Source organism: Toxoplasma gondii, chromosome VIIb (genome assembly GCF_000006565.2).
Source record: "Toxoplasma gondii ME49 chromosome VIIb, whole genome shotgun sequence".
NCBI classification, from domain to species: Eukaryota; Apicomplexa; class Conoidasida; order Eucoccidiorida; family Sarcocystidae; genus Toxoplasma; species Toxoplasma gondii.
The window spans coordinates 3,804,489-3,827,003 of record NC_031475.1 but is presented as its reverse complement, the minus strand read 5'-3'; the positions used below and the strand labels follow the sequence as shown (position 1 = coordinate 3,827,003).

The window sequence follows — 22,515 nt, the reverse complement described above, 5'->3', positions numbered from 1 at the left end:
CGTCGTAGTCACTCACGCCTCGCTGCCCTTCTTCGGCTTCTAACGTTCTGCTAACTATGCGGTCACCGTTCGGGCCCTTGAGGGGCTGGCGGCGGGACCTGGGCTCGGTCTTGCTGTCTTCAGACTGTCCTGTAGTGTCTCCTCGCCCAACTAGCGACGGTGGCTTTCCTACACTTCTCCCGGGACCCTCGGGGAAAAGGCACTGGATCTTGAGAGGGAGGGAGAAATCAGCAGATACACCATGCAACAGCCAAGAGAAGAGCGCGAGCAGCCTTTTTGCTGGGCTTCCATGCCGCCGCCTTCTCGAATTCCTTTACCACGAAGTCGTGGATCCGCTGTTTCTCCTTCTCCGTTCATGCCAAACTGTCGCCCTGGATAACCGTCTCCTTTTCGTCCCCACCCTCCCAACATTGGCCACCTTCCGACGTCAAAGTCGATCGCGGAATAACGGGGAGAGGGACTCTGTCCCCTCGCCGGCGGCCGGCGCGGCCGTCGGGTCCACGGCGCTCTTCGGGGACAGTGGAGCCCAACAGCAAGCCGTTGGCTCTCGCGACCCGGCGCGCGAAGGAGTGCCGGAAACTGGGGACGTCCAATCCCCCTCTCAAGGACAAGACTCGACACCTGAACCTAAAGAGACCAGCGCTTCAAGGGGTGACACAACGTCCTCATACTCTTTGTCTGAGAGAAACGATGACGCAAGGCAGAGTTACGTTTTGAATGCTCACCTTTTCACCGGGACTTGTGCGGTGGCTTCAGCCCTAGGTGTGGCTGTCGTGACATTCGTGGCTCTGCGACATTTGCTCGCTACTTCTGACTTGGCCTTTCCTGCTTCGTGTGCTCTGTTTGAAACGTTTTTCGGAGAGAGTGACCGCCTGGCTAGAAACAAACTACGTGTTGGACTGAGAACGGCTAGCATCTGGCACCCGCTGTTCACCGTTGTGTCTGTTTGTGCCGTTCTCGGGAGTGTGGCAGGAGCCCTTTTTCTTGCTGCTTCTGCCGCCACAGTTGTAGTGCCCTTCGTTTTCGGAGCCTGGGCCAGACAGGCTGTTGTTCGAAGGTGGAAGAAAGTGGCTTCGCTCCTTATCGTTGAACAGAAGTACATAAAGGAAATACTCAGGTGAGGACGGGTACTGCTGCGGTGCGTAGATGCACATGAGCACAGCTCCATGATCGATTCCTTAAAACCGCTCGATATTCAAACCTTAATGGTCGCTTCAACCATACCTACATATTTATTTATATATATATATATATATATATATATATATGAACATACGAAAACATAGATCGCGTACGGTGATGTGTCCATCCCGTGGTTGGTGTGTGCACATTCATGTAAATAGGTTTCGAGATCGCCACATTCGTGCTCACTGTTTTTTGTCTCTCTTCCTCCTCGCCAGGAGGCGTCACATTCTGCGAATCCATGCACGCATCGCACCTGACTAGAAACGCCTTCTTCAAAGGGCGATACCGCGGGAAAGACGCCTGCCGACAGCACAGATATGCATATACCCATGCACCACAATCTCTACACACACCTACGTATATAGCATATTTGCTCAAATGATTTGAATGCGTATGCATTCCAGGTGGACGCAAGAGGTAGCAGTGACACATCGAGCAGTGGATAGCTGGGTTCTCCTTAACGCCCCGGCACCCGTCACCGAGGTCTCCACGGCTCGGGACCCGAGCCCTACAGAAACCAGTTCAGGCTCGCGTCGATTCGCTGGTGGAGGTGGCCCTGCTAACGCGTCAGCGTCCCCTCTCAAGACGTCTCCTTCTTCGGCTTCAGGTGCTTCTCCGGCTTCTCTCTCCTCCTTGCTGACGGCTGAGTTGCGGCGCATGTTCGTCGAGACGGGCCTGCGGACCGGTCGGGGCCTGCGTCGGGCGACGGAGGCCCTTTTGAGTGGAGTATCTTGGGGGGACATGCTTCGAGAAATATGGCGGGAAGTGGCTGGCGATATCAGGGGTGAATCCAGATTGGGAATGCCCTCTGCCTGCATCTTGCCGTCAAACGCCTTTCAGGAGGAAAACACTAGGAAAGCGTCTCTCGCTGGCCTGCACAGAAAGTCCGACTATTCTTTCACGCTCTCGAACATGAAGCACATCGCTTCGCACGTGTGGCGATCTGAACGAGACCTGTGTGCAGGCTTTCAGACTTGCCTTCTTCAGCTGATATCCGACACAGTCTCGCGAGCGTCCTGTCCTCCATCTTCAGATGGTAACTTGGACGAGGTTGCTTCGTCCTCTGAGATGGGCGCAAGGCCTGTGAGGTATTGGGATGCCGCATGTGAGGCGGTAGGCGGAGCGCCAGAGCCCACGGGTGGCTCGCGCCCCTTAGAGATCAAATGCGGGCTACGCTTGCACCAATGCCCAGGTGACGAGTCCACGTCTCCGGTTTTGTCGATGAGGAGGCAGCAATCCTCGCGCCGAATGGCCGAGCCCGGTTGTGGAGGAAGGGAAGGCGGTTCCGCACTCTGCGGAAAGCCAAGGCGCAATGCAAGAAGCAAAGAAGTGAAGTTTGACGTGGGCGCAAGTGCGACGAAGGACGCAAAGGAGCCGAGAGCTGCAGCCGGGCTTCGTTCGCTTTTCGACGAGCTCATGGAGGTCAGCAAGATGGACGGCGGGGGCACGGCGAGCGTGGGAGGGCAAGCAGAGCGCGACTCGGATCCTGAAAAGAAAAAGAGTTCCTTCGAGAGAAGCCGTGAAGGGGAGGATACAGAGAAACAGGTGGAGCGAGATAGGAAGCAGGATGGAACTGGAAACGACAACACGCTTGCGACGTTCTCAGGAGAAGAGGCGATAAACGCAGATGTATCTATCTCTCCCAGCGGCATCTCCCGGGAGGGGCTCGCTGCGGTGCCTCTTCCTATGTCAGGTCTCTCATCTGGTTTGCCTTTTCTCTCTTCGTCTCCCTCGTTTTGCGTCTCCCGCGTTGCCACTATGACTACCAACTGCGGCAGCGGTTCCGCTTGTCCCTGCCATGAATCCTCGTCTTTCCACTCTCCCAGTTCTTCAACTCCAGCACGCTTCTCGAGTCTGGCTCACGTCTTCCGCACTGCCGTCGCCGAAGCGGCCAGGACGCTGCAAGCCCTCGAAGCCATCGCCAGTCTCACAGGTGCCTCGTGGAGGTCGACGCTGCAGCTCATGGGCATTCTGTTCGCACTAAAGATTGCAGAGCGCGAACTGGAGAAGTCGACAGGACAACTGAGAAGTGCGCTTCTCTATGACTGGGCACGTCTCGCAGCCACGGGGGTTCGAGCGCCGCTTTTTGTGCTTCCTTCGCGCCTTGCCCCTGCGTCGTCTGATTTGCCGACTTCGCCTGGGTGTTCGCCGAACGGCCGTAGACCATCGGGCCGCCCCAGCCGAGACGCCGAGTCGGCTAAGGCGATATCAAACCCCGCGAAGGACGAGGGATCTCGCGTGGTACCCTGCTGCCTCGGTCCGCCTCATGTGTCTCCTCTGTTCCGTGACTCTTCTGCTCTGCTATCACCAGGCGACCTTCGCCTGGGCCTCGGCAGGCTCAATCAACACGTGGCCGCTGCTCTGGCACTTCTTCGTCTGGGCCCGACTGCACCGTCTTGTTCAATGGCTTCTTACCGCTCTTCCTCGGTCCCCCGGACAGCTGGTGGGACAGACGATCTACGAGAGCGAGAGGCCTTGTCTTTCGCCGCTGCGCAGCTGTGCACCAAGTGTCGCGGAGCGGGCTCTCGCCAGGATGCGGCGCTTCTCGCGCGTGACACTCGGGGCCCCGAAGGGACCAGCACGGCCTCTGCGTCCGAGCTGGCTAGGGCGAGGGGTGCAGGTAGACAGACGGCGGAGGGCGGCCCCGATGGAGCGGGAGACGAGGAAACGGATGCGGAGTGGATCCACGTTCTTCAAGCGACGCAGCAGCAACTGGCATTTGCCCAGCAAAGCTGTGATAAGGCGCTTCAACTGTTTTTCAAGAGACAGCGAGAGAGAGATCGGAGAAAGGGAGGGGAGAACGATGTGCCGCAGGACGGGTGCGAAGAGCCAGCCGATGCCACGGGCGGCGGTCCACAAGGCGAACGAGAGACAAGGGGACAGGAGAGCGAAGGCAAGCAGGAAGGAGAGAGGAAAGGCTGTCTGGCGTTGCCTGCTCCCCAGCAGGACTTGCTCGAAATCTATAAAGGCCTCGGGGAAGACGACGGAAGGAGACAGAGGCCTTCGCCTGACACCGTGCCACTCTTCAACGACGAGGTCGACGGAGCGACTTTGGCGAAGGGACGCTTAGCCGTGGGGGAGTTGAAGCGCGTTTTCCTTTCTCATCCACGCATCCAGCGGCAACGGCAACACAGGCGCCTCGTGAAGGAGTTCGTCTTGTCCTCGGCTGCAGCCGCTTCGGTCAGAGGGAAGCGAGGGGCGCCGAGCGCGGTGGCGCCGGATCCGTCAAGAGGAGCTTGGGAGGTGAGGGATGATAGCGAAGACGAAGAAGCACGCCGCGTAAGGCTGGAGCTGCGAGAGGAAGAAGGAGAGGAAGACGACCGAGAGGACGCGCTAGACTTCCCCGATTTGCCAGAGTGGCACGTGGACAGAGCGATGCCACCTGTCAGTGGCACAGGCAGGGACCCAGGAGACGAAGACGGTCGAGCCAGAGAGACACAAAAACAAGAAGACAAGCCTTCGGACGACCAGGCGCATTCGCTGATTACCCAAAAACCAGCTCTCAGGTGTGGACCCGCTGGCGCGCCTGCGTCCCTCACTAGCCAGGAGGAGGCATCGGAACCCCGAAAGGTGCAGACAAAACTGACCGAGGCCCACACCGGTCCGGAGGCAGACGGGTCTCTTTTGTCTGGCCTCGGCCTAGGCGAGACAACCACAGAGAGTCTCCAGCTCGCCCGGCGCCTCCGCCGAGAAGCCGAAGCCGCCTCCGGCGTGCGGAGTCTGTTTGTGGAGCTTTCAGGCCAGTTAGCGCGTTGCGGCGTTTCTACTAAGGGCAGAGAACAAGTGGATTTACGTGTCAGGAGTTTCGAGTTTCTGATGGGGCAGGAAGGCGCGTTTGTGGGGCGCCAAGGGCGCCAGGCGGAGGGGTTTCTAGCGAGCGCGGAAGGAGGCGACCTAGACCCAGCGGAGCCGAGAGCACGCAGGTGGGAAGGAAACCAATGCCAGACCGGGGTTTGCTCGAATCAGAGCCAGGAAGCTTTCTCGGTGTCGCCTTCGACGGCTCCGGTCTTTGTGGAACCCGAGAAAGGCCTGGCGGCATTGCCCCCTGTGTTTGGCCTACTTGTTCGGCAGCGCGGTGGGGAGACAGAGGAGGCGTTTTGTGGGATGGGTGAAGCGGAGGCCGAAGGCGACGACGAGTGGGACTGCGCGAGCTGGGGAGAAGCCAGGGAAAGGGAGGAAGTGGAAGCCGAGTGTTGGCCCAGGAGCGGCGGAGAGGAAGAAGGCGAGGAATACGAAGTTGAGGAGCGCCGGGGGCTGTGCCAGCGAAAAGGGAACCGGGACGCGACCGAGGCGAAAGTGCGAAAGATGCGTAGAGATGCCGACTGTGGGAGCGTGGGAGAGTGGCAAGAAGGTTCGTGGTGTCTCGAGGGAGGAAGCGACGGCGAAGATGAGTCAAAGGCGCGCATGATCGAACAGAAAACTGTGGATGAAACTCCCTGAGCCGCAGAACTCGATTCACGACTGCACACGCAGCGTAAGCCAATCAGGGAAGCGAGGACGAGTCAGCTCGAGTTCCTGCAGCTGAGGCAAAGATCCAAGGAGCCTGCATTGTACGCGATTCGCGGCAATCGCGACAAGGCCACTTCACGGAGTAGATGACAAAAACGCATGTCGGCAGTCCCGCACGTGCATGGCGTTGACGTGGCAGAAACGAATCCCCGAGAAGCGAACTCAGGGAGAGGACAAACGTGACGTCGAAAGGGGGGAATCATTGGGCAATTCAACATCTGCGCTGGGGTAAAGCCCTCGAAACATTTCTTCTCTGCACAATGTGGAAACGGACGAAGCTCCTCAAATGACGTCTGCGTGGACAGGGCGACGAGACGCACAAGAATAAAACCGTCACCGAACGCGGACGAGAACAAGGGGGAGGGAGCGAGTAACAAAAACGGTCGAAAAAGGGGCTGCGATAGAACCTGACGGCGGGCAAATCTGCGAGAAGTGATGCTACGCGATGGACAAGGCAGACGCGAATGGCGCAGGTCGCACACGAGCAATGGTTCTGGGTCTCCAGCATGGAGGAGAGTTGCAGGCGGGTCGTCCGGGCGAAACCTCTCTTCCGCACAACCCGGTTACTCTGAGCTCCAGGCCTTGTACGGGGGGCGGTAGAACTCTGGATACCGGCGGTCCTTCCAGAAACGAGCGGCGGTCCTAACGGGGCGCGTGCAATTGCAGACATTGACACAGAGAAGCATGGAAAGAAAACTTAAGACATCGTAGGCGAAGAACGGACGACACAAAAAGTTGAGGCAGCGATGAAAGCGGAGGACAGGGTAAGGAGTTCCCATGCCATCAAACGAGGCGACGAGCATGTGCCCAGGCGCGTCGCGACCAGCAAAAAAGAAGACAAAGGAAGAACCAAGCAGTGCCAATGTGTACTCAGGTTCAGCTCACGTCCTTGCAGTGGGCCCGAATTCGCTGCGGTAAGGAAAGGTCCACCGCCATATAAACCTCTCGACTTACTGAAAAAGAATAGCGTGCCTCCGTACAGTGTGAGCGATGTCATCGCTGTAGCCCCCGGCGACAACAGAGCAGATAGCGACAGGGTGGCAGGTGTCTGCATGCGTAACCGTTTTAAGTGTCTCCGCGTGGACAGCGCGTGCATCTCGTGACTCTTTTCGGTCTGGAAGCGAGCCTGCGTTTCCCTGCACCTCGTGCCCGCTCACGCCCACTCTCTGCTCCACTGGTACCTCTCGTTCTCCAAGATCTTCCCACGTCTGACTGCGGCCTGGCGACCGGCTGAAGAGATCTTCGGGGCTCGAAGTCTGCGAGCCGGAAGAGTTGCTGGTTTGACCTTCTGCTGTCCTGGGCTCACGTGGATGTTTCGCTTGTTTTTCCTCCGCGTCAGGCGAGCGGAGACGCGCCTCGATCTGCCTTCTGTGACGGAGAATGGCTTGGTTGTAGCGGAGACAGTGGGAGAACACGAGCTCTTCCCGCATCCGCAGACCCGCGTCGGTGATTTGGAAGTTACCGAAGGTATCCTGCTCGTGGATATCCACGCCGGCGACGTAGAGGATAAGCGTCGGACGATGCTCCAGGAGAACGCGAGGAAGCACCTATTGTTTTAGACAGGCGACACGAAGGCCCGTTGACTCAAATACACGTCCATTCCAATATAAGACTGTAGCAGTTCACATGTGTCTGCATATGTACATGCATGCGTGCATAATCGGTACACAACGACGCGCATCCACGTGTGTGGATCATGAGTAGCAATGCTTGTGTATGTGAATGGAGCTGAAGGAGATTTGCCCATCCGTGCGTGCTGGTATCCGAAAAATTTTATGGTTCACGGATCTGAGGAAACTACCACGGACTGCTAAGAATCACAGCACGTGGAAGGGAGTGTAGAAATGATCGTTGTCTTTGCTTTTCCGACACTAGCGCCAGGTGCCCAAGACCATCTGCGTGTTCAGCCTACCTCGTTTAACTGACGCAGGTAGACTTCGTCACCCGTTCCCGCTGGGAGTCCAATGTCGACGTCCGACCTGGAAATAACAATGAAAGTTTACATTGCCACGAAATAGAATCGGGAGTGAGCAAGTAGCCAGTGCCCCAAAAGGAGGCACATGCGACAGTATCAAGGGTTGCCATAACAAAGAGAAGCCTAGGCCATGAGCGTATATGGATGCTCAGTTTCATGGTAGGGTATCCGAGTATATATATATATATATATATATATATATATATATATATGTACGTGCTGGATCCTTAGTCAGAAGACAGAAAGCACCACAGATGATGTGCCGCGGGGGGAGATGCCTCTGCGCAGTGCTGATGAGAGTGCGCCACGCAGGCAGACTGACTGTGCTTTGGGGAAGGGGAAGTTATCTTCGCAGTGAATGGACACCGTTTTCACCCGCGGCTCGTTTGAGAAGATCTCGGCGGTTCCATCGCCTTGATGGACATCGAGGTCCAGAATGAGGATGCGCCTGCAGAGCCACCGCCGGGGGGAAAGCGAAGGAAAGAGACGGCAGAGACGTGAGAGGCAGCAAAAGGCACACACGGTAGGACACTTCGCATGCGAGGCAGACGGAAAGGAACACATAATGGTAGCGAACCAGGAGCAAAGGTGACCAGCACTGCCACAAGCGGCGCTTTTTGATTGCAAAGAGATACAGGATTAAACCCATCGGGGGCTGGCGAGAAACAACGATAGGGCGCGGTGCGCCCCCACAGGCGCTGCCGTTGCTCATCCTCTCGGGTTACGTTGCCCTGCAGTTGGGCCACTGCACTTCCTGTTCCCCGACTCGCTGGAGATACGGTGCTAGCTAGCGCGTATTTGATTTGAACCTCGGTCGATGGCAGAGCGACACCGCCTGGAGAAGAGGGAAAGCGTCTACGCTCGGTCAGAGCTGTGTCGGTGGAGTCTGCACACTGTGCTTCGCGGTCGCTGTTTTTGACCGGTTTGTGCCTTGTGGTCATTCTGTTTCCGAGCAGTAGGTGCATGGACCTACTCCGCGATCCCTTGTTTCAGTGCGAGCGCTGCAGCTACAGCGACATCGTTGAAGACACAAAATTTGCCTCCGCTATCCGTCTTTGCATGATGTGTTCCCCCGCCAACCACACACGCGAGGCCGAAGTGGAAGGCGAGCCACGTGCCCAGAACAGTCGAGGAGACCTGCGCGAGACGTGAAGAAAAGGGCAGAACACAAAAACCTAGTAAATATGAGTGAGTCAGGGAGGCTGTAAGCACGCGACGGACGCTGGAGGGTCTGGAAACTCTAACCCAGCGCACTGACGCAAATCAAATGTGCTGAAAAACAAGCAAGCGGACCGACGGGCCTCTGAAGCGGTCGGCAAGAGTCAGTGTCTGGAAGAAATTGACAGTGTTTAGCAGGGATCGACTGAGACGTAGCAAGCAGACAAGTTGCAGAGGTCGGGCCGGGTAACGAAAACGAACTGCCTGAAGTCGCACCTCTGCAAGCGATTTGTCTGCGTAGCCCTTAGTGACTGGGAATCCGATTTTGCGTTCCTCCTCTTCGCTCAGGACCGCTGCCGAAGCTGCGCAGACGTATTCGGGTGCGTGTACAACTTGGAGCCAAGCGCGCGTGACGTCGGCGTCATGAATTGGCGAAAAGAGGGAGAAGCAGGAAGAAACGGAGGTGCCCAAAGTCGCTCGTGTGCTGTCCATGTGCTGGTCGTGCGAGCCCGCCAACAATGGGTTTCTGTTGAGCTCGTTCCCTGCAGTCACTTGAACACCTGCGGGGTGTGTGCACCTTGGGGGATCGTCTCGCCCACAGCCGTTTTGTCTGGTTGCATCTACTGGGCCATGAGGAACAGAGGCAGATGGGGATAAGGCGTGGGAGGGTGAGGTGGACTTCTCACATCCGGCTTCAGATGGGCGTCCGTCTTCTCCATTCTTCTCCCTTCCCCTATTTTCCCCAACGCCGATGCCTGCCTTCGTTACTGGGTGATCACTGTTAAGGCGTTTGGGTCGTAGGTCGGAGTGAACCGTAACATAGTCCCATCTGAACTCGTGGCTGCCTTCGACGCCACTGGTCGCTTTCGCGATTTCGGCTTCTCTCGCCTCCCAGGTTTTAGTAACTCCGCTTTCGGGTGTTCGCAGATTCGACGCCCCGCTTGGGTGAGTTAAGAAAGAAAAAAGCCGACCTAGTTTTTGAGGCTGGAGACAATGGTTGCGCGGGAACGAGGGAGGAACCAGGCGAGGTGAGTATACAATAGGCAGCCCTCGCGGTCGGCACTCACAGCTCGTCTGGGCCACAGCGTTGCTAGCCACTGCTGTGTCTATGAGGGAGCCGAGCGCCGACGCACACGTCTCTCTGTGCTCTTGGGAGAGACCCACAGGCCTCGCAGCGTGCAGGGAGGCGTCCGAAGCGAGCGACAGGCCCGCATCAACGAAAATGAGCGGAAGAGATCTGGCCGGGAAAGGAGAAGTATACGAGACGAGGAAGTGCCGGAGCGAAGTCGACAGGGAGACGGGAGACACCGAAGGGAGACTCAGTAACAGGCCGCCTGGGCAGGAAACAGACGGGGTGGAGTACGAACAGGACCCACGTGACGTCGGGGACAAAGGTGAATCAACGGGGCCGGAAGGAGTCCCTTCGGATTGGCTCACACGAGGGCCACCTGAAGACGGTGAAGCCGCGGAACCCACAGACCGAGGCGGACGCGGTGAGTGCGTGCGTGGAACGTAAAGACACACTGTGGGCCTTGCTCGAGATGGCGGGGACGACGACGAGGCAGACGCAGAACACGCAGGCAGAGACGCATGTGAGGGCGATGATGCAGACAGCAGGTCACAAGACGAAGAGGGGGGAAAAGGAGCCGAGTGGGAAGGGAAACACCTCACTGCACGAGTGATCGCTACCGCCGTCAATGAGCTATGGTCAGGACCTACAGGGGACGAACATGAGGAGGCGATGGAACCAAACGAAGCCCGCAGGGCGCACAAATTCACCGACGAAAACCAACGGCGAGGTGAAGGGCGGATCGAATGGCTACTCGGCGAGAAGCCGACTGACGTTCTACTCCGTTGTAGAGGAAAAAAGACAAAGGCGCGGCACGGGTGACTCCAGACGTCAGCGCAAGATGTGAGACTCTGTGGTGCATCCACAAACGTGAAGGCAGAGGTAGGCAGTTCAGCAGTAACAGTATAGGACAAGAAATGGTGAAATTCAAACTTATTTTCTGACGGCGAAGAAGACAAAAAATAACGGGAGAGTGGCGTCGAGGATCGAAGTGAGCGAGAGGAGAAACGAAACGACGTAGCAACCGGGAAAACACCTTCTTGCTTCGTCGGGGGTTGCCTTCCATCGCTCGCGCGGGCCCCGCGCCCAGCGATTGTCGCGTTTCCAGTTCGGCATGCTAACCCTCCACAGTCTGCGTCATTGCATGTCTCCTTTGTCCGTAGAGTCACACACGTCAATGTCCTCCCTGAGACAGAAGGATCCGGAGGCCGTGCCCTGTCCTCTTGCTCGGCACGTCCCTCAGCAACCTCATGGATGGGCAGGGCCTTTAGCCCCAGCCTGGGCTTCAGCAACAGCCTGCCTGAAGGCGCGTAACGGCGAGCGCATCGATGAAGCGGCTGGGTGCGAGGAGGCACCGCCGTGCTGGGCTGCAGGGCCCCGCCGGCAAAGACACGAGAGGCACAAAGCGGTAGGGCCGCTCTCGCGTTGTGCACAAGAGACGCACCTGTTTGGCCGTCACCGGCGGCGCCTGGCCGGTCGCTGGGAAGGGAGAGAGGAGGCAGCGAGGGATTGTGGGCGGGATGGACGTGCAGGGCGTGGCCAGCATGAAGACAGGAGGAGACTAGTGAAGGGGGTGCATGCCAGAAGAGGAGAAGAAAAAACAGAGGTGATGCCGTCCAAGGAGGAGGGTGGCCCATGGTCGCACACTCCCCGAACGATCTACGCCGTAGCGCGTGACAGATGCCATACGGTAACGACAGGTGGAGAGGGATAGTTCACTCGCGTCCGCCCTCGGCGTCACTTTCGTGTGTTTCTCCGAAAGTAGGGGTCACGCAAGAAATCCGCGATGGAGAACTTATAGGTCATAGCGAAACATGAGGTCAAACACCTTTCACAGCACAAAAGACGAGAAAGATCTGACCCGTTTACCCGTGCGTAAGGCGTCCAGAGGCTCAAATCTCTACCACCATATATATATATATATATACATAGGTATATATATGTATAGAAAAAACACGTTTTTTATCTGTGGAGCGAGATCCGTGGATTTTCTACAATTGTGACAGAGTTGAGGGGAGACGAGGGAGATTTCACTGTTGTTAGCACGGAGAGGGAATTCGTCTTTCCTGCCGCTGGAGCTTCATTGTTTGAACTGCAGAAAACGAGAACGGCGTGTGCGGGTGAGATCCTACAGGGGAAGAGGTTGGGAGAAAAAGGAGGAACCGATACCCTGAAAAGAGCGAAGGACCATCTACCAAAGCACAGATGCCAGCGGAAACCAGTGCGAAGTAAACGTGAACTGAAACAAGGTCTCGCGACATAAGGTACACCACAATCGCGAGCGGGTGGTGTGCGGGAAGAAACCATTTGTAAACCTCTACCCCCGTAGCTCGGAAACACACTAGGGATGTGCTACACCATTATTAACGAAGCGATGGCGCAGTGCAACTTGGCGTTGGGTAGAATGTCTGAAGCAACACACCAACAAAAAGCAAAGCGATGACGGCGAATTGACTAGACCCTCAAACTGACTCAACGAGGCCAGTTTACACGAAGAGAAGCAGTAGCTTCTATCGAGACGGAAGCCGAAGGAGGAAAAGGCGTTTTGGTGTGGGAAGAAAAGTTTGTAGACATGAGGGCGAAACGATGCCGCGATGCTGGAGACAAATGAACGGGCAGAGAAACGTTGTCTTGTCTACGTGCCGACGCTGACACCTTGGAAGCCCAGCAACCCTCATATGCTTATGAGTTGAGTCACTCGATGCCTGGGCAGTGGAAATTCCAAATTGGTCGATCTAAACATAGCCACTCAAAAGCGGACACCAAAATAAAACGGATCGCATTTCGTTTCTGTAGAACACCCGTGGTTCCCGAGGACATTTCAGCTTGACACACGGATAGGTAGAAGACAAGGGCCTCCAGCCCCGTCCCCCAATTCAGCTTGACAGAGTGCTCTTCTTGCGCGGGGCGTCGCATGCGCTTGCATGCGTTCCGCGAATAATTTTTAGGTTATTACTAGGTTCTTCACTCTGCCAGCAAGTCAGGGCTGTCTCTTCCATTGTACAACGAGTGACAAACCGCAAAACATGTCTCGAAAAAAGTCTGTTTTTTCAGGGACGGCATGCTGACTCGAGCAGCCTATGCTGTTTGTCTGTGCGGAGTGAACATCGATTCATGTTTTGTTGCTCGCTGCGCTGCACCTTCCTTGTGTTTGCTTCATTTCTAGATGACTCCGATGGAACCCCCGAGCGAGGAAACGCAGAAGAAACGCAACTGTGCAGTCCTGTGTCGGGCCTCGTGGGCAGTGCACGACTACCGTGGAGGCATAGAAGGATGCTGCTGTAGCACGTTTGGGTGTGCGTATGCATGTATGAGCGCAAGCGTGGTAGACTTTAACTAGACGTGCATCTTGCAGAAAAAGGTGTGACGTATTTTTTCACGTGCCACATCTTTTGCCGGGCGTCTGCATGATCCCCCCAGCGAGCAGCGATCACTCCTGCGTCTTCCAACTGTATACGTGCGACGTTCCTGCGGAACTCGCTGATGCCTGTGCCACTGTTTCTATTCTTCGACTTACGAAAAACGCTTCGTCCATCATCCTGCGCAATCTGTCGTCAGGAGCACACGCTCACTTGCAATTAGCCCTCTGCGGTTTTCCCGTGAGCATGTAACTGCTGTATACGTCCCTATCGGACAACCATACCGCCGCATAACAGATGTCTCTCCCGTTTTGGCTGCTTCTGCAAGTGACCATCTGCACTACATGTCAACTCTTATTAATCTAGGTATACTATCTGAGATTCGAGCTGTGAATACCCGAATTCGTCAGCAGTTCATGACTCGAAATTTAGTTAGTGGATGAATGCTTTTTTTGGTGTGTAGTATTATCTCCCTGATTATTATAGGTCGTGCTACTCGTCAAGCAACATACATCTTATACGGTAGACTAGCTACTATCTTATTCCTTACTACCGGATTGGTCTACGTCTTGAGGACACATCTTGCTCAACCCTGTATTAGGCGCCTCAAGTGCCATCGCTTGAGCTCGGCATGCCGACCTAATGTCGTAATGCCACTGGCCTGTTGTAACACTGGAAACAGCGCGTGTTACACGAACGTTCGGCCGACATTTAGGCCGCCCAAGTTAGTGACAACGTGGACCCGTTATTTCTGCCCTGCTCCGGCGGGTCTTGTGTGACATCCTGCCCTCCATTTCCACCACCGTCTTGACTGCTTTTCGCCCGTCCAAACAGCCGCCGCATGAGACGGTGGCGCTGCTGTTTGTTCGCATCTAGTCTGCATGCGAAACAGCGTCGCTTCCTCAGCAAGCATGAGCAGCCTTTCGGCGACCTTTGGACGGTCACTCCGCGGAGCGAATCTGTGGCGGGGAGACGCGGGCGCCTCACATGGGTGTCTCCAAACCTCACGACGAGACCCACTCGTGTCTGGGCGATATTCGACTGCCGAGCACGCGGGACGCCTTTCGACTGCGAGAACCCGGCAGTCGATCCCGCAGCGTCTGTCAACGGAGAATGCCGCAGAAGGAGGAGCTGCATGTACCCACACCACCATCTCGCCAACTCTTAAAGGGAGCTGCCGAAGCGCTCGCGGGAGCAGCGGGCGCCACGCCGTTTTTCAGACACCGAACGGCGCGGCCTGCAAGCTTCTTCCTGGGCCTCTAAGGTGCTCCCAAGCCGGTACAAAACGCGAATGGCAGATGCAAGGGCGACGCGTGGTCGATCCCATGCCATGCAGGCAGGAGGTGTCCTACCCATACTTTCCTCCATGGCACTCTGAGGCCCTGCGCATGGACGTGCGCTCCAGTCCCTGTGCTGGGTTTGATGTTTCGCACATGGGCCTCTCTTCTTCGGTCTATAGTTCTCGACCTTTCTTAGCATCTTCTGGTACTTCGCCTTTCGAAGCCTGGACTTCCGTTTCCTTCTCGTCATCGGCACCTCGCGGTTCGTCTGCATCTTCTGCTTCTCCGTCTGCTCGCCCAGTCTCATCTGTCGCTTCTCCCTCTACTTGTGGGTCTCACGAGCCTGCCTCTGTTGCTCGGCGCCCGGCGCCACTTCTGCAGCGTGTGCAACCTGGGCGGGTACTGCTCTATGGGCACCCGCCGCGGTGGCGCATGGCATTCACGGCCGCTTCGCTGCATGCACCCGACCGTGTTGTTGGGGATTTTGTAGCATCCCGACCTAGACGCATGCAGCGGCTGGAGGTTTGTATGCAACTGTTCTCTTTCCTACCTCAGGGTTCGCTGTTGTCTTCGATGCTGCTGTCGCGTTCAGCTTCGACGTCGCGCTTCGCCCTGGCCCCCGTATCCTGTCCGCTTGCGACTGCCGCATCGCCTCGCTTCATCCTCACAGGCAGTTCGGCGGCCCACGGGCCGCCGTCTGGTTTGCTAGCGTTTAAGCGCAGTGTGTGCGCTGCCCCCAATGGCTTCGTAGTTTCCGCGTCTGTGTCGTGTGCTTCATCGCGACATCTCTCGCCGGCGTCGCCACCTGGGGCTCGCCTCTTGTCCTCACTCCCGTCCATCGAGGCTCACGATGCATCCAATGTGCGTAGCCCATCTACAGGTGCTCACGAGTAAGTCTGCAACCGTGTTGGATTTTTCTTCAGACTCCAGCGTCCCCTCGTTTCCACGTGGGAAGTCTTCTCCCGATGTGTTGTTCTCGTCGTGCGTTTATCGTGGTGTGTGCGCCAGGTACAAGGCGCAGCTGGGCGCGCAGCTGCTGGAGATCGACCAGCGAATGCTCCCCGATGAGCAACAGTTCCTGCAAAAGCAGTACCTCTTGGACACGTAGGTCGCTCCTGTCCATTTTGGCTTGACCTGCAGTGGCTTCAAGGGGCGTCGTGATTTCCAAATGTTTATGCATATTCATTTGGCGACGTTGCGGGCGTCGGCCGTACGTTTGCATTATATTCTCTGTCCTATGACAGGCTCACATATCTCCCTCGAAGCGGGTGTGACTCACCCAGTTTGCGCAGGCGTCAACTGGCAGTCGCCTTCTGTGTGCGTTTTGCATTGGGATCAAACGTATGCGGGGACGCGACTCTCGCACCTTTTGTCCGCGCATGGGATCTCTTTGCAGGCTTGGCCCACTGCTCCGTCAGCACATTGGCGGCCAGCTTGTCCCGTTCGGCTCCTGCGCAAATGGTTTCTGGTAAGCAGCATGCGCGAGACGCCCAGAGACACGTCAGATGCGCGGGACAGTTCGACGGCTGCTTGTAGATCACCACTGCCACCTCTTTGTTTCGGTTCATGTGCCCTGGGCACGTCGCCCACACTTGCATGTTCCCACCGCACTCCAGTGCTCCACTGCGCATTCGGCAATTGGCCTCCAACGGGCAGCAGACGTGGGCCGACGTTTCGCCTCCTTGGAGGCCGCTCGTCTATTCCGTCGCCTTCTCTGTTAGGCTCTGCGCCTCGTTTTCCGTCTTCGCGCCTAAGGCACTAACTGATCCACGCTTCGCGGCATCTCAGACGCCAGCGAGACCTGCCTCCCTGTCACGTTCAGTTGCGCCCCGTCACGCTCTGCGCGGCCATCTCAGGGGTGGTTGCCCTCAGTCTCTCGAGGGCTGAGCTGGAGCCTAGCTTCGTTTGATTCTGTCACATTACTTCGACTTTCCACTTTTTTTCATGAGCGGTTGTGATCCCTGTCGTTGTCTTCCAGGGTCCGCGGAAGCGACGTCGACTCCTGTCTCGTCCTCAGCGGCTGCGAAGGCCGTCTCGCCCAACGGGCGAAACTTCGCGTGGTAAGGCCTGGCGGGATCGGACATTTTGTATACGTGTTTGGAGACGATACACGGGAAGAAGCCCTGCATGACACCGGCAATACATCTGGCCAGACGACACCGCCTTTCGCTCGACGGCCGTAACCTGCCAGCCCCGTCGGGTCATTCTGAGCGTTTTGAGTTCAGCATGCACCCTTCGTTACACACTCGCTTCTTCCGACTCACAATCGCACACTCTTCCGGTGGTGGCTGTCGCGTGCTACGTGCCTGTTAGTCTCCTTTGCGTTTTGCACCGCACTGGACGTCTGGTTCCGCCGTTTGCTGGCGGTCGCCCTTGTATTGCACTTTCGGCGTGTGCGTACCTGTATCTCTCGCGCCTTCGCTTTCAGAATCTTCGGCAGTCCGTAGCCGTCCTCCATGTGGCTGTGCCGGACTCTCCAGCCCAGTACCTCGACCTCTGGAATTATTTCTACCTATTCCTTTTGGCTGCTGCACTCTGGTACCTTGGCTCGCGTGCTGAAGGCACCATACTGGCTTTGCTATTCTCGGGACATGAACGGGTGGGCACTCCCATTGCCAACCCATGAAACGGATCATCAGCATTCTGTCGTCGCCCTGCAAACGGCTCCCGCAGCACTACAACAGTGTGGCGCGAGATACGTCATACTGGATTTTGTGTCGATACCAAAATACAGACGAATTGTTTCCCCTCAATTTTGTCTCGCTGACAAAGGGGGTATTTCGATATACATATAGGTGTGTACGCATCTGCATATTTATAGATACGTGCATGTGTACAAAAACGTTGGCACTGACGTGTTTTTGCCGCCTGTTTGTTGGCGCTTTTGCAGGTCAAAGAGCTCGTTGAGCGCCACCGTATTGGCGAGGCAACTGTCGTCCCAGCTCAAGTTCCGATAGCAAAAGTATGTCCACCTTTCGTTGTTCGTTATCGTCATTATTCCTACACCAGTCTTGCTCTTGGTCTTCTGTGCGGTGCTTCTCTTCTTGGAGCTTGTCGTCTCCGTGACGTTGACGCGCAGGTCTCGTTCGTGTACCCTCTGCTCTCGTCTGCGAATGTTTTCCTCGTCCCTTCCGTATTTCAGTTTTCTGTGCTTCTCTCTCGCCTATCGACGCCCACCTAGGTCCGTATCTCCGCATTCGCTCTCCGCACGTGGTGCCCATAAAAAGATTCTTCCTGGCTTCCTTCCCAGAGCGAACCGTGACGGAACGCCTGCTTGTCGAGACTTCTCCATCCGTCACGTTCACCTTGTATGTCTCTTGGCCTTTTGGTGCTCTGTGCGGAGGTGTGCAACGCCCACGGAAAAGGCCTCATTGACGTTAGCGTGAACAACTGCACGGCGCTCGAGAATTCTATTTTCGTCGAGACGTTCGGCGCCATCGATGACCGCGTCCGCCCTTTAGGACGCTTTATCAAACACTGGGCGACACAGCGGAATATCAACAACAGGTGCGACTGACATCGACCGCGAAGCCAACAGAGCTAAGTGACGCAGATGAACCGGAGGAGACCCAGCCGAGGCTGCCTGCACAGAGACAAATGCGAATGCCTGGAGGGGCCAGCGACACTGGCGACACTCAGCGCCAACCAGAGTGATAGCGAGTGCTTATCACCCGGGCGCAGGGGAGGCCATGAGGCACTTGGGGTGCCGTAAATACTGGGATGTAAAGGCGATCGAACGCTGCCTCTGTTGGACGGACCTGTGTCTTGTATGGCATTGGCTCCCCTACTTGCACGAGTGTCGACCACTGCCCCTTCACGTATGCCGCTTTCTCTTTCAGAGCCGAAGGCACACTTAGCACATATACACTCATGCTTCAACTTTTCTTCTTCCTCCAACAACGAAGCCCTCCCATCCTGCCGCCCTACACGTGAGTTGCAGAGCCCTGGATGTTTCGCCGTTATGACCTGGCATCTGGCACCCACACGGACATATATATATATATATATATATATACTCTTTCCCGAGGGTGTCTAGACGCGGCTGTGAATACCGTCTTGACGTCGGCAGGCTCATTACCAGATAGAACGAGCCTGAATGCGCATTTGGTGCTAGCGTCAGAGGCTCAATTATACGAGACCACATGCGGATGTGTGGTAGGAAACAAAATGTGTTTCACCGCTTTGTCGTGTGCGAAGGCAGAAGACGCATTTGGTGAAGGCCCCAGTTGCGTGTGGATCCCAGGAGTGTATGTGTCTGGTCAGGTATGCCCTCTGTACGCATTTGTGTGATTCTATTTATGCACGATATACAGTCTCACCACGTCACATTTCCTATCGTCGTGGCGCGGCACTGCCGTGGCCCTTGTGAGAAGCAGTTTGCTCTATTTGCCTGGTATGCTTCTGTCCTGCATCCCAGGGCGCTTTTGCTTGACACCGACCACACGAAGGCGTCAAGCCCTGCTGCTCCTTCTCCATGTTCTCTTTCGTTGTCTTCCTCATCGCCTACCTCGGATGGATCCAGTCCAACGGGGTTGACTCCCATGTTCAGCGACGGCGAGGTTGGTGGTTGTACGCCAAGAGATGCGGATACAAGCAGAGACGTGGCTGCAGATAGAGAGCCCGAAATAGCACCAAGAACACCGGCAGAGGGCCTGAAGCCTCTTCCTTTCTGCACGGATATAGAGTGAGCGGAGCAAGTTATACTGCAAACAGGAAGCCACAGACGAAGCGACTGAACAGCAAGGAAATATGACGCTGTTTCTGGTATGTGTCCCTCGTGCGCTCTACCCCCTTTATTCCGCTGTATGTTGAGACGCGTGAACACGTCCGCGGATCCCCTTTCACATGTAGTCACCAGAGCGTGCCGTCCTTGAGGCCTGGTATCGCTCTCTCTGAGTCCACAAGTCCTTCACATTTCCTTATGTGTCTCGCGACAACCTGATGCGTATCGTAAGCGCTTGTCCACTTGCACGAGGTGATGCGCCTCTGCCGCTCAAGCGACACATCGTTCACCTGTCGCGATGTGATATGAGTAGGCGCCACGCGGATTAGCAGCATGTGTACGCATTCGTGTACGAACTGCTCATATATATATACATGCATATATATACGTAGAATATATATATATATATATATATATATATATATAGACTCATGTCTGGGATCAAGGTCTGATTCGATTCTATGCATATGCACATAAGGGTAAACATGTCCGAGTAAAGTTCGTAACGCCTTTGCTTGCCGGGTTCGCTCTCGTTCTGCCGAAAAGGATTCTCTGTATGTCCTCGGCAGCGTGCTCTGGACGGTGGTTTTCGTGTCGCTTACGCGTTTGACTGCTCAGCTACATCCGAAAGAACCTTTTCCCGGAGTACGGCCATAACAAAGAAACTGTCGGGGAATTAATTCACGATTTCTTCCTGGTAAGGCGAGCACGCCATCGGCGGCATGACGTCGTGTAACATCGGCTTTGGGCCCTGGTAACGTATTTTCGCCCTGCACTCTTCTGCACCCAGACCGTCGCTTCGTTTGGGCGAACAGCTCTGTTTCTCAGTTGCCACGTCTCTCTCATTCTTTCCCTGTGTATGTCTAAGTGTCTATCGTAGGTGCTTCGTCTGTTCTTGATTTCTGTCTGATTGTCTGACTTGTGTCCCAGTTGAATCACGCGGAGCGAAGCTTCCACAGCTTGTCCCTTTTAGGTCCGGACTGTGCTTCAATGTTGCCGAGGTCACCCAGTCGCCATTCTCGCGTTGGAACCAAAGCACCCGTGGCATGTGTCATCAACGCTGCCCTGAAACCCGTGCTGCCCGGCGTGATGTTATGTCGTCCATGCAGTTCTACGGCAAACGCTCCAGCAAGATCTTCAGCCCTTGTGACGGTGCCATCGTCACTGTCGAGGTTTACGACGGGTCGATCTCCGTATGTCCTCCCCTTCCTGCTTTTTCCTCTTCGTCACTAGTCTCGCCCTTTTCGCCTTCGTCATCGAGTCTTGAGGCGCTTTCCGCCTCTTACCTCGCATCTGCAGCTCCCTCACACGAGATAGCGGAGGTAATTCAGCCGCGAGCATTGCCAAATCCTCCGACGACTGGCGGGTACCGTAGCGTGGCTGCCATCTTTGTTTCCAGCGCACGCGAATCAGAAGCAGTCAAAAACAGGAGGCAGCGAGACCGGCGTTATGCCTGCGAAGAGCGCGGAGACATCGGGTCATCCCTGAGCATGACTCGTCGCGTCCTTATGCGGTGTCCTCTGACGCGGGCAGTGGTGAATCGGTTCTCCGCCGCAGCGTGGAAAATCATCTGCGATGAATTTCAGCGGGCTGAGGCGTTGGTGGAGACCGGCGCCACGCTCACGGAAATATGTGCGCCAGCTCCGATGAAGCACGACCACAGGAAAAAGCTTGGTAAGGAACGCGATTGCCTATGCTAGAGAAGCATTTTTATGCATATTTGACGGTGATGTCCTTCAAAGCGGTTCACCGAAACGTGGCGCTGCTTCGCATTACGGTTACTCTTCAAGCAACGTGGTCCCACACGTGTGTCTGACGTTCAGACAGATATCGCTGGACCTGCGCTTTGAAAGACTTTTCTTTCTTGCATATTGCTCAGTGGATGGCCAGATGCTACACCCATATGTAAATATATGTATGTAAACACGTGTATATATATACAGAGACGGATGGATAGATTGGCAGATTGAAGGATACATAAATTGATATGTGGACCGCGCGTTCTATCTGCAGTTCCGCACAGATTTACACGGGTTGCGTGCGTGGTCGTTTCGATGGACACATATTAAGTTCCTTGCAGGGCATGCTGACGTATATATATACTCTTATCCATCAGTGATGTGTCAGAGGCGGTAGGCGGCGAAGTCTTACGCGCTGAGGCATTTGTCGTCATTTGCTTTTGCGCAGATCGCCTTCGTCGTCGCCTTAGCCTTCGGGCTCTCGCCGCCTCGCGAAACCTTTTGTCAGGTCCTGATTCAATTGGTGGTTCTTTTTACGGTTTCGCTTCTGGTCGAACAAATGATGTGGGAAATGGTCAACCGCGATCATTCACTGCCGCTTTTCGGGGGAGTCATAGCGAGTCTCTTGGCCTCGTTGAAAGCCTCGACAAACCGACATCTCAGGTTTCGCCTATGCTCCATTCAGTCGCTTCTTCGTCTGTATCCGCGCCTTCCTCGGTCCATCTAACACCAGTGACAGCTCCTTATTTCAGTTCCTCATCTTCCGTGCTCTTCCCTGATGAAGCAAATTGCCATTTATGCCGCGTTGCGCAGCCAAGCCCTTCGGTCCAACAATCGTCCTCCTCGGTGCCTGTGTCACCGTCCCCTTCATCGGTATCCCCTCAGGTTCACTATTCATATTCGTTCAGCCGTTCACCGTCAGCGCAGAGCAGATCGGCCCGGCGGCGCGCGTCTGATGACAACAGGAGAGCACTTTCATCTCCTTTCCTCCACTCTTTTGTGACTGCCTCACATTCACCTCTCCGCTTCGTCTCTCGTCCACCTTTGTCGTGCTTTCCTCCTCCGTCCTCTGCTCCTCATGCGTGTCATTCTCCTTCTACAAGTGGATGTGGCAACCCTCGCAGTTCCCAAGGGCCAATGCCGAGACAGGCGAGAGAGAATTAAAACGAAGAGACGGTGGATACACTGGCAAACTGTACGACTCCATTTTGGTTGGGCCGCATTGTTACCGTGGGCACGAGCACACAGCGCTACCTTCGTAATCGTTTGTTTTTCAGTGGTCGCTTTCGTTTCTCCTGTTCCAAGTGATCGTCTGTCGGATACCACGGTTCGTTGTTTGTGACACGCGGGGCTCGTTAAGTGGCGACGGAGTGTCCCTCTCCCCTGGCACTGTTTGCTTGCTTGTTTTCCCCGGCTGCGTTGGTTTGCCTGCCGTCCGTCTGCAGGGCTTTACTTTCCTTTAGTGATTTAATGTGTGTATATGCGTGGTAACCGTCGGATGCTGAACCGTTCTTTCTG

At 55.7% G+C, this 22,515-nt stretch overlaps 3 protein-coding genes across 3 annotated transcripts; 2 read left to right on the top strand and 1 right to left on the bottom strand.

The window, feature by feature from the left end:
• Nucleotides 1-56: 56 nt before the first annotated feature.
• TGME49_257780 (hypothetical protein) lies at nt 57-6,042 on the top strand (the record flags this gene model as incomplete). Its single annotated transcript, XM_018781154.1, has 2 exons — nt 57-1,117; nt 1,590-6,042. 2 exons carry the CDS (start codon nt 57-59, stop codon nt 5,623-5,625), a joined length of 5,097 nt encoding a protein of 1,698 aa, XP_018636989.1. The 3' UTR covers nt 5,626-6,042.
• Nucleotides 6,043-7,597: 1,555 nt separating this feature from the next.
• Nucleotides 7,598-11,533, bottom strand: HDAC4 (histone deacetylase HDAC4; the record flags this gene model as incomplete). Its single annotated transcript, XM_002364972.2, has 4 exons — nt 7,598-7,673; nt 7,992-8,117; nt 8,643-8,806; nt 9,104-11,533. 4 exons carry the CDS (start codon nt 11,531-11,533, stop codon nt 7,598-7,600), a joined length of 2,796 nt encoding a protein of 931 aa, XP_002365013.2.
• Nucleotides 11,534-14,136: 2,603 nt separating this feature from the next.
• Nucleotides 14,137-22,161, top strand: TGME49_257800 (polynucleotide adenylyltransferase; the record flags this gene model as incomplete). Its single annotated transcript, XM_018781155.1, has 12 exons — nt 14,137-14,533; nt 15,128-15,425; nt 15,544-15,639; nt 15,932-16,003; nt 16,514-16,595; nt 17,426-17,497; nt 17,879-18,042; nt 18,375-18,464; nt 18,953-19,219; nt 19,877-19,955; nt 20,368-20,932; nt 21,446-22,161. 12 exons carry the CDS (start codon nt 14,137-14,139, stop codon nt 22,159-22,161), a joined length of 2,898 nt encoding a protein of 965 aa, XP_018636990.1.
• Nucleotides 22,162-22,515: the final 354 nt, after the last annotated feature.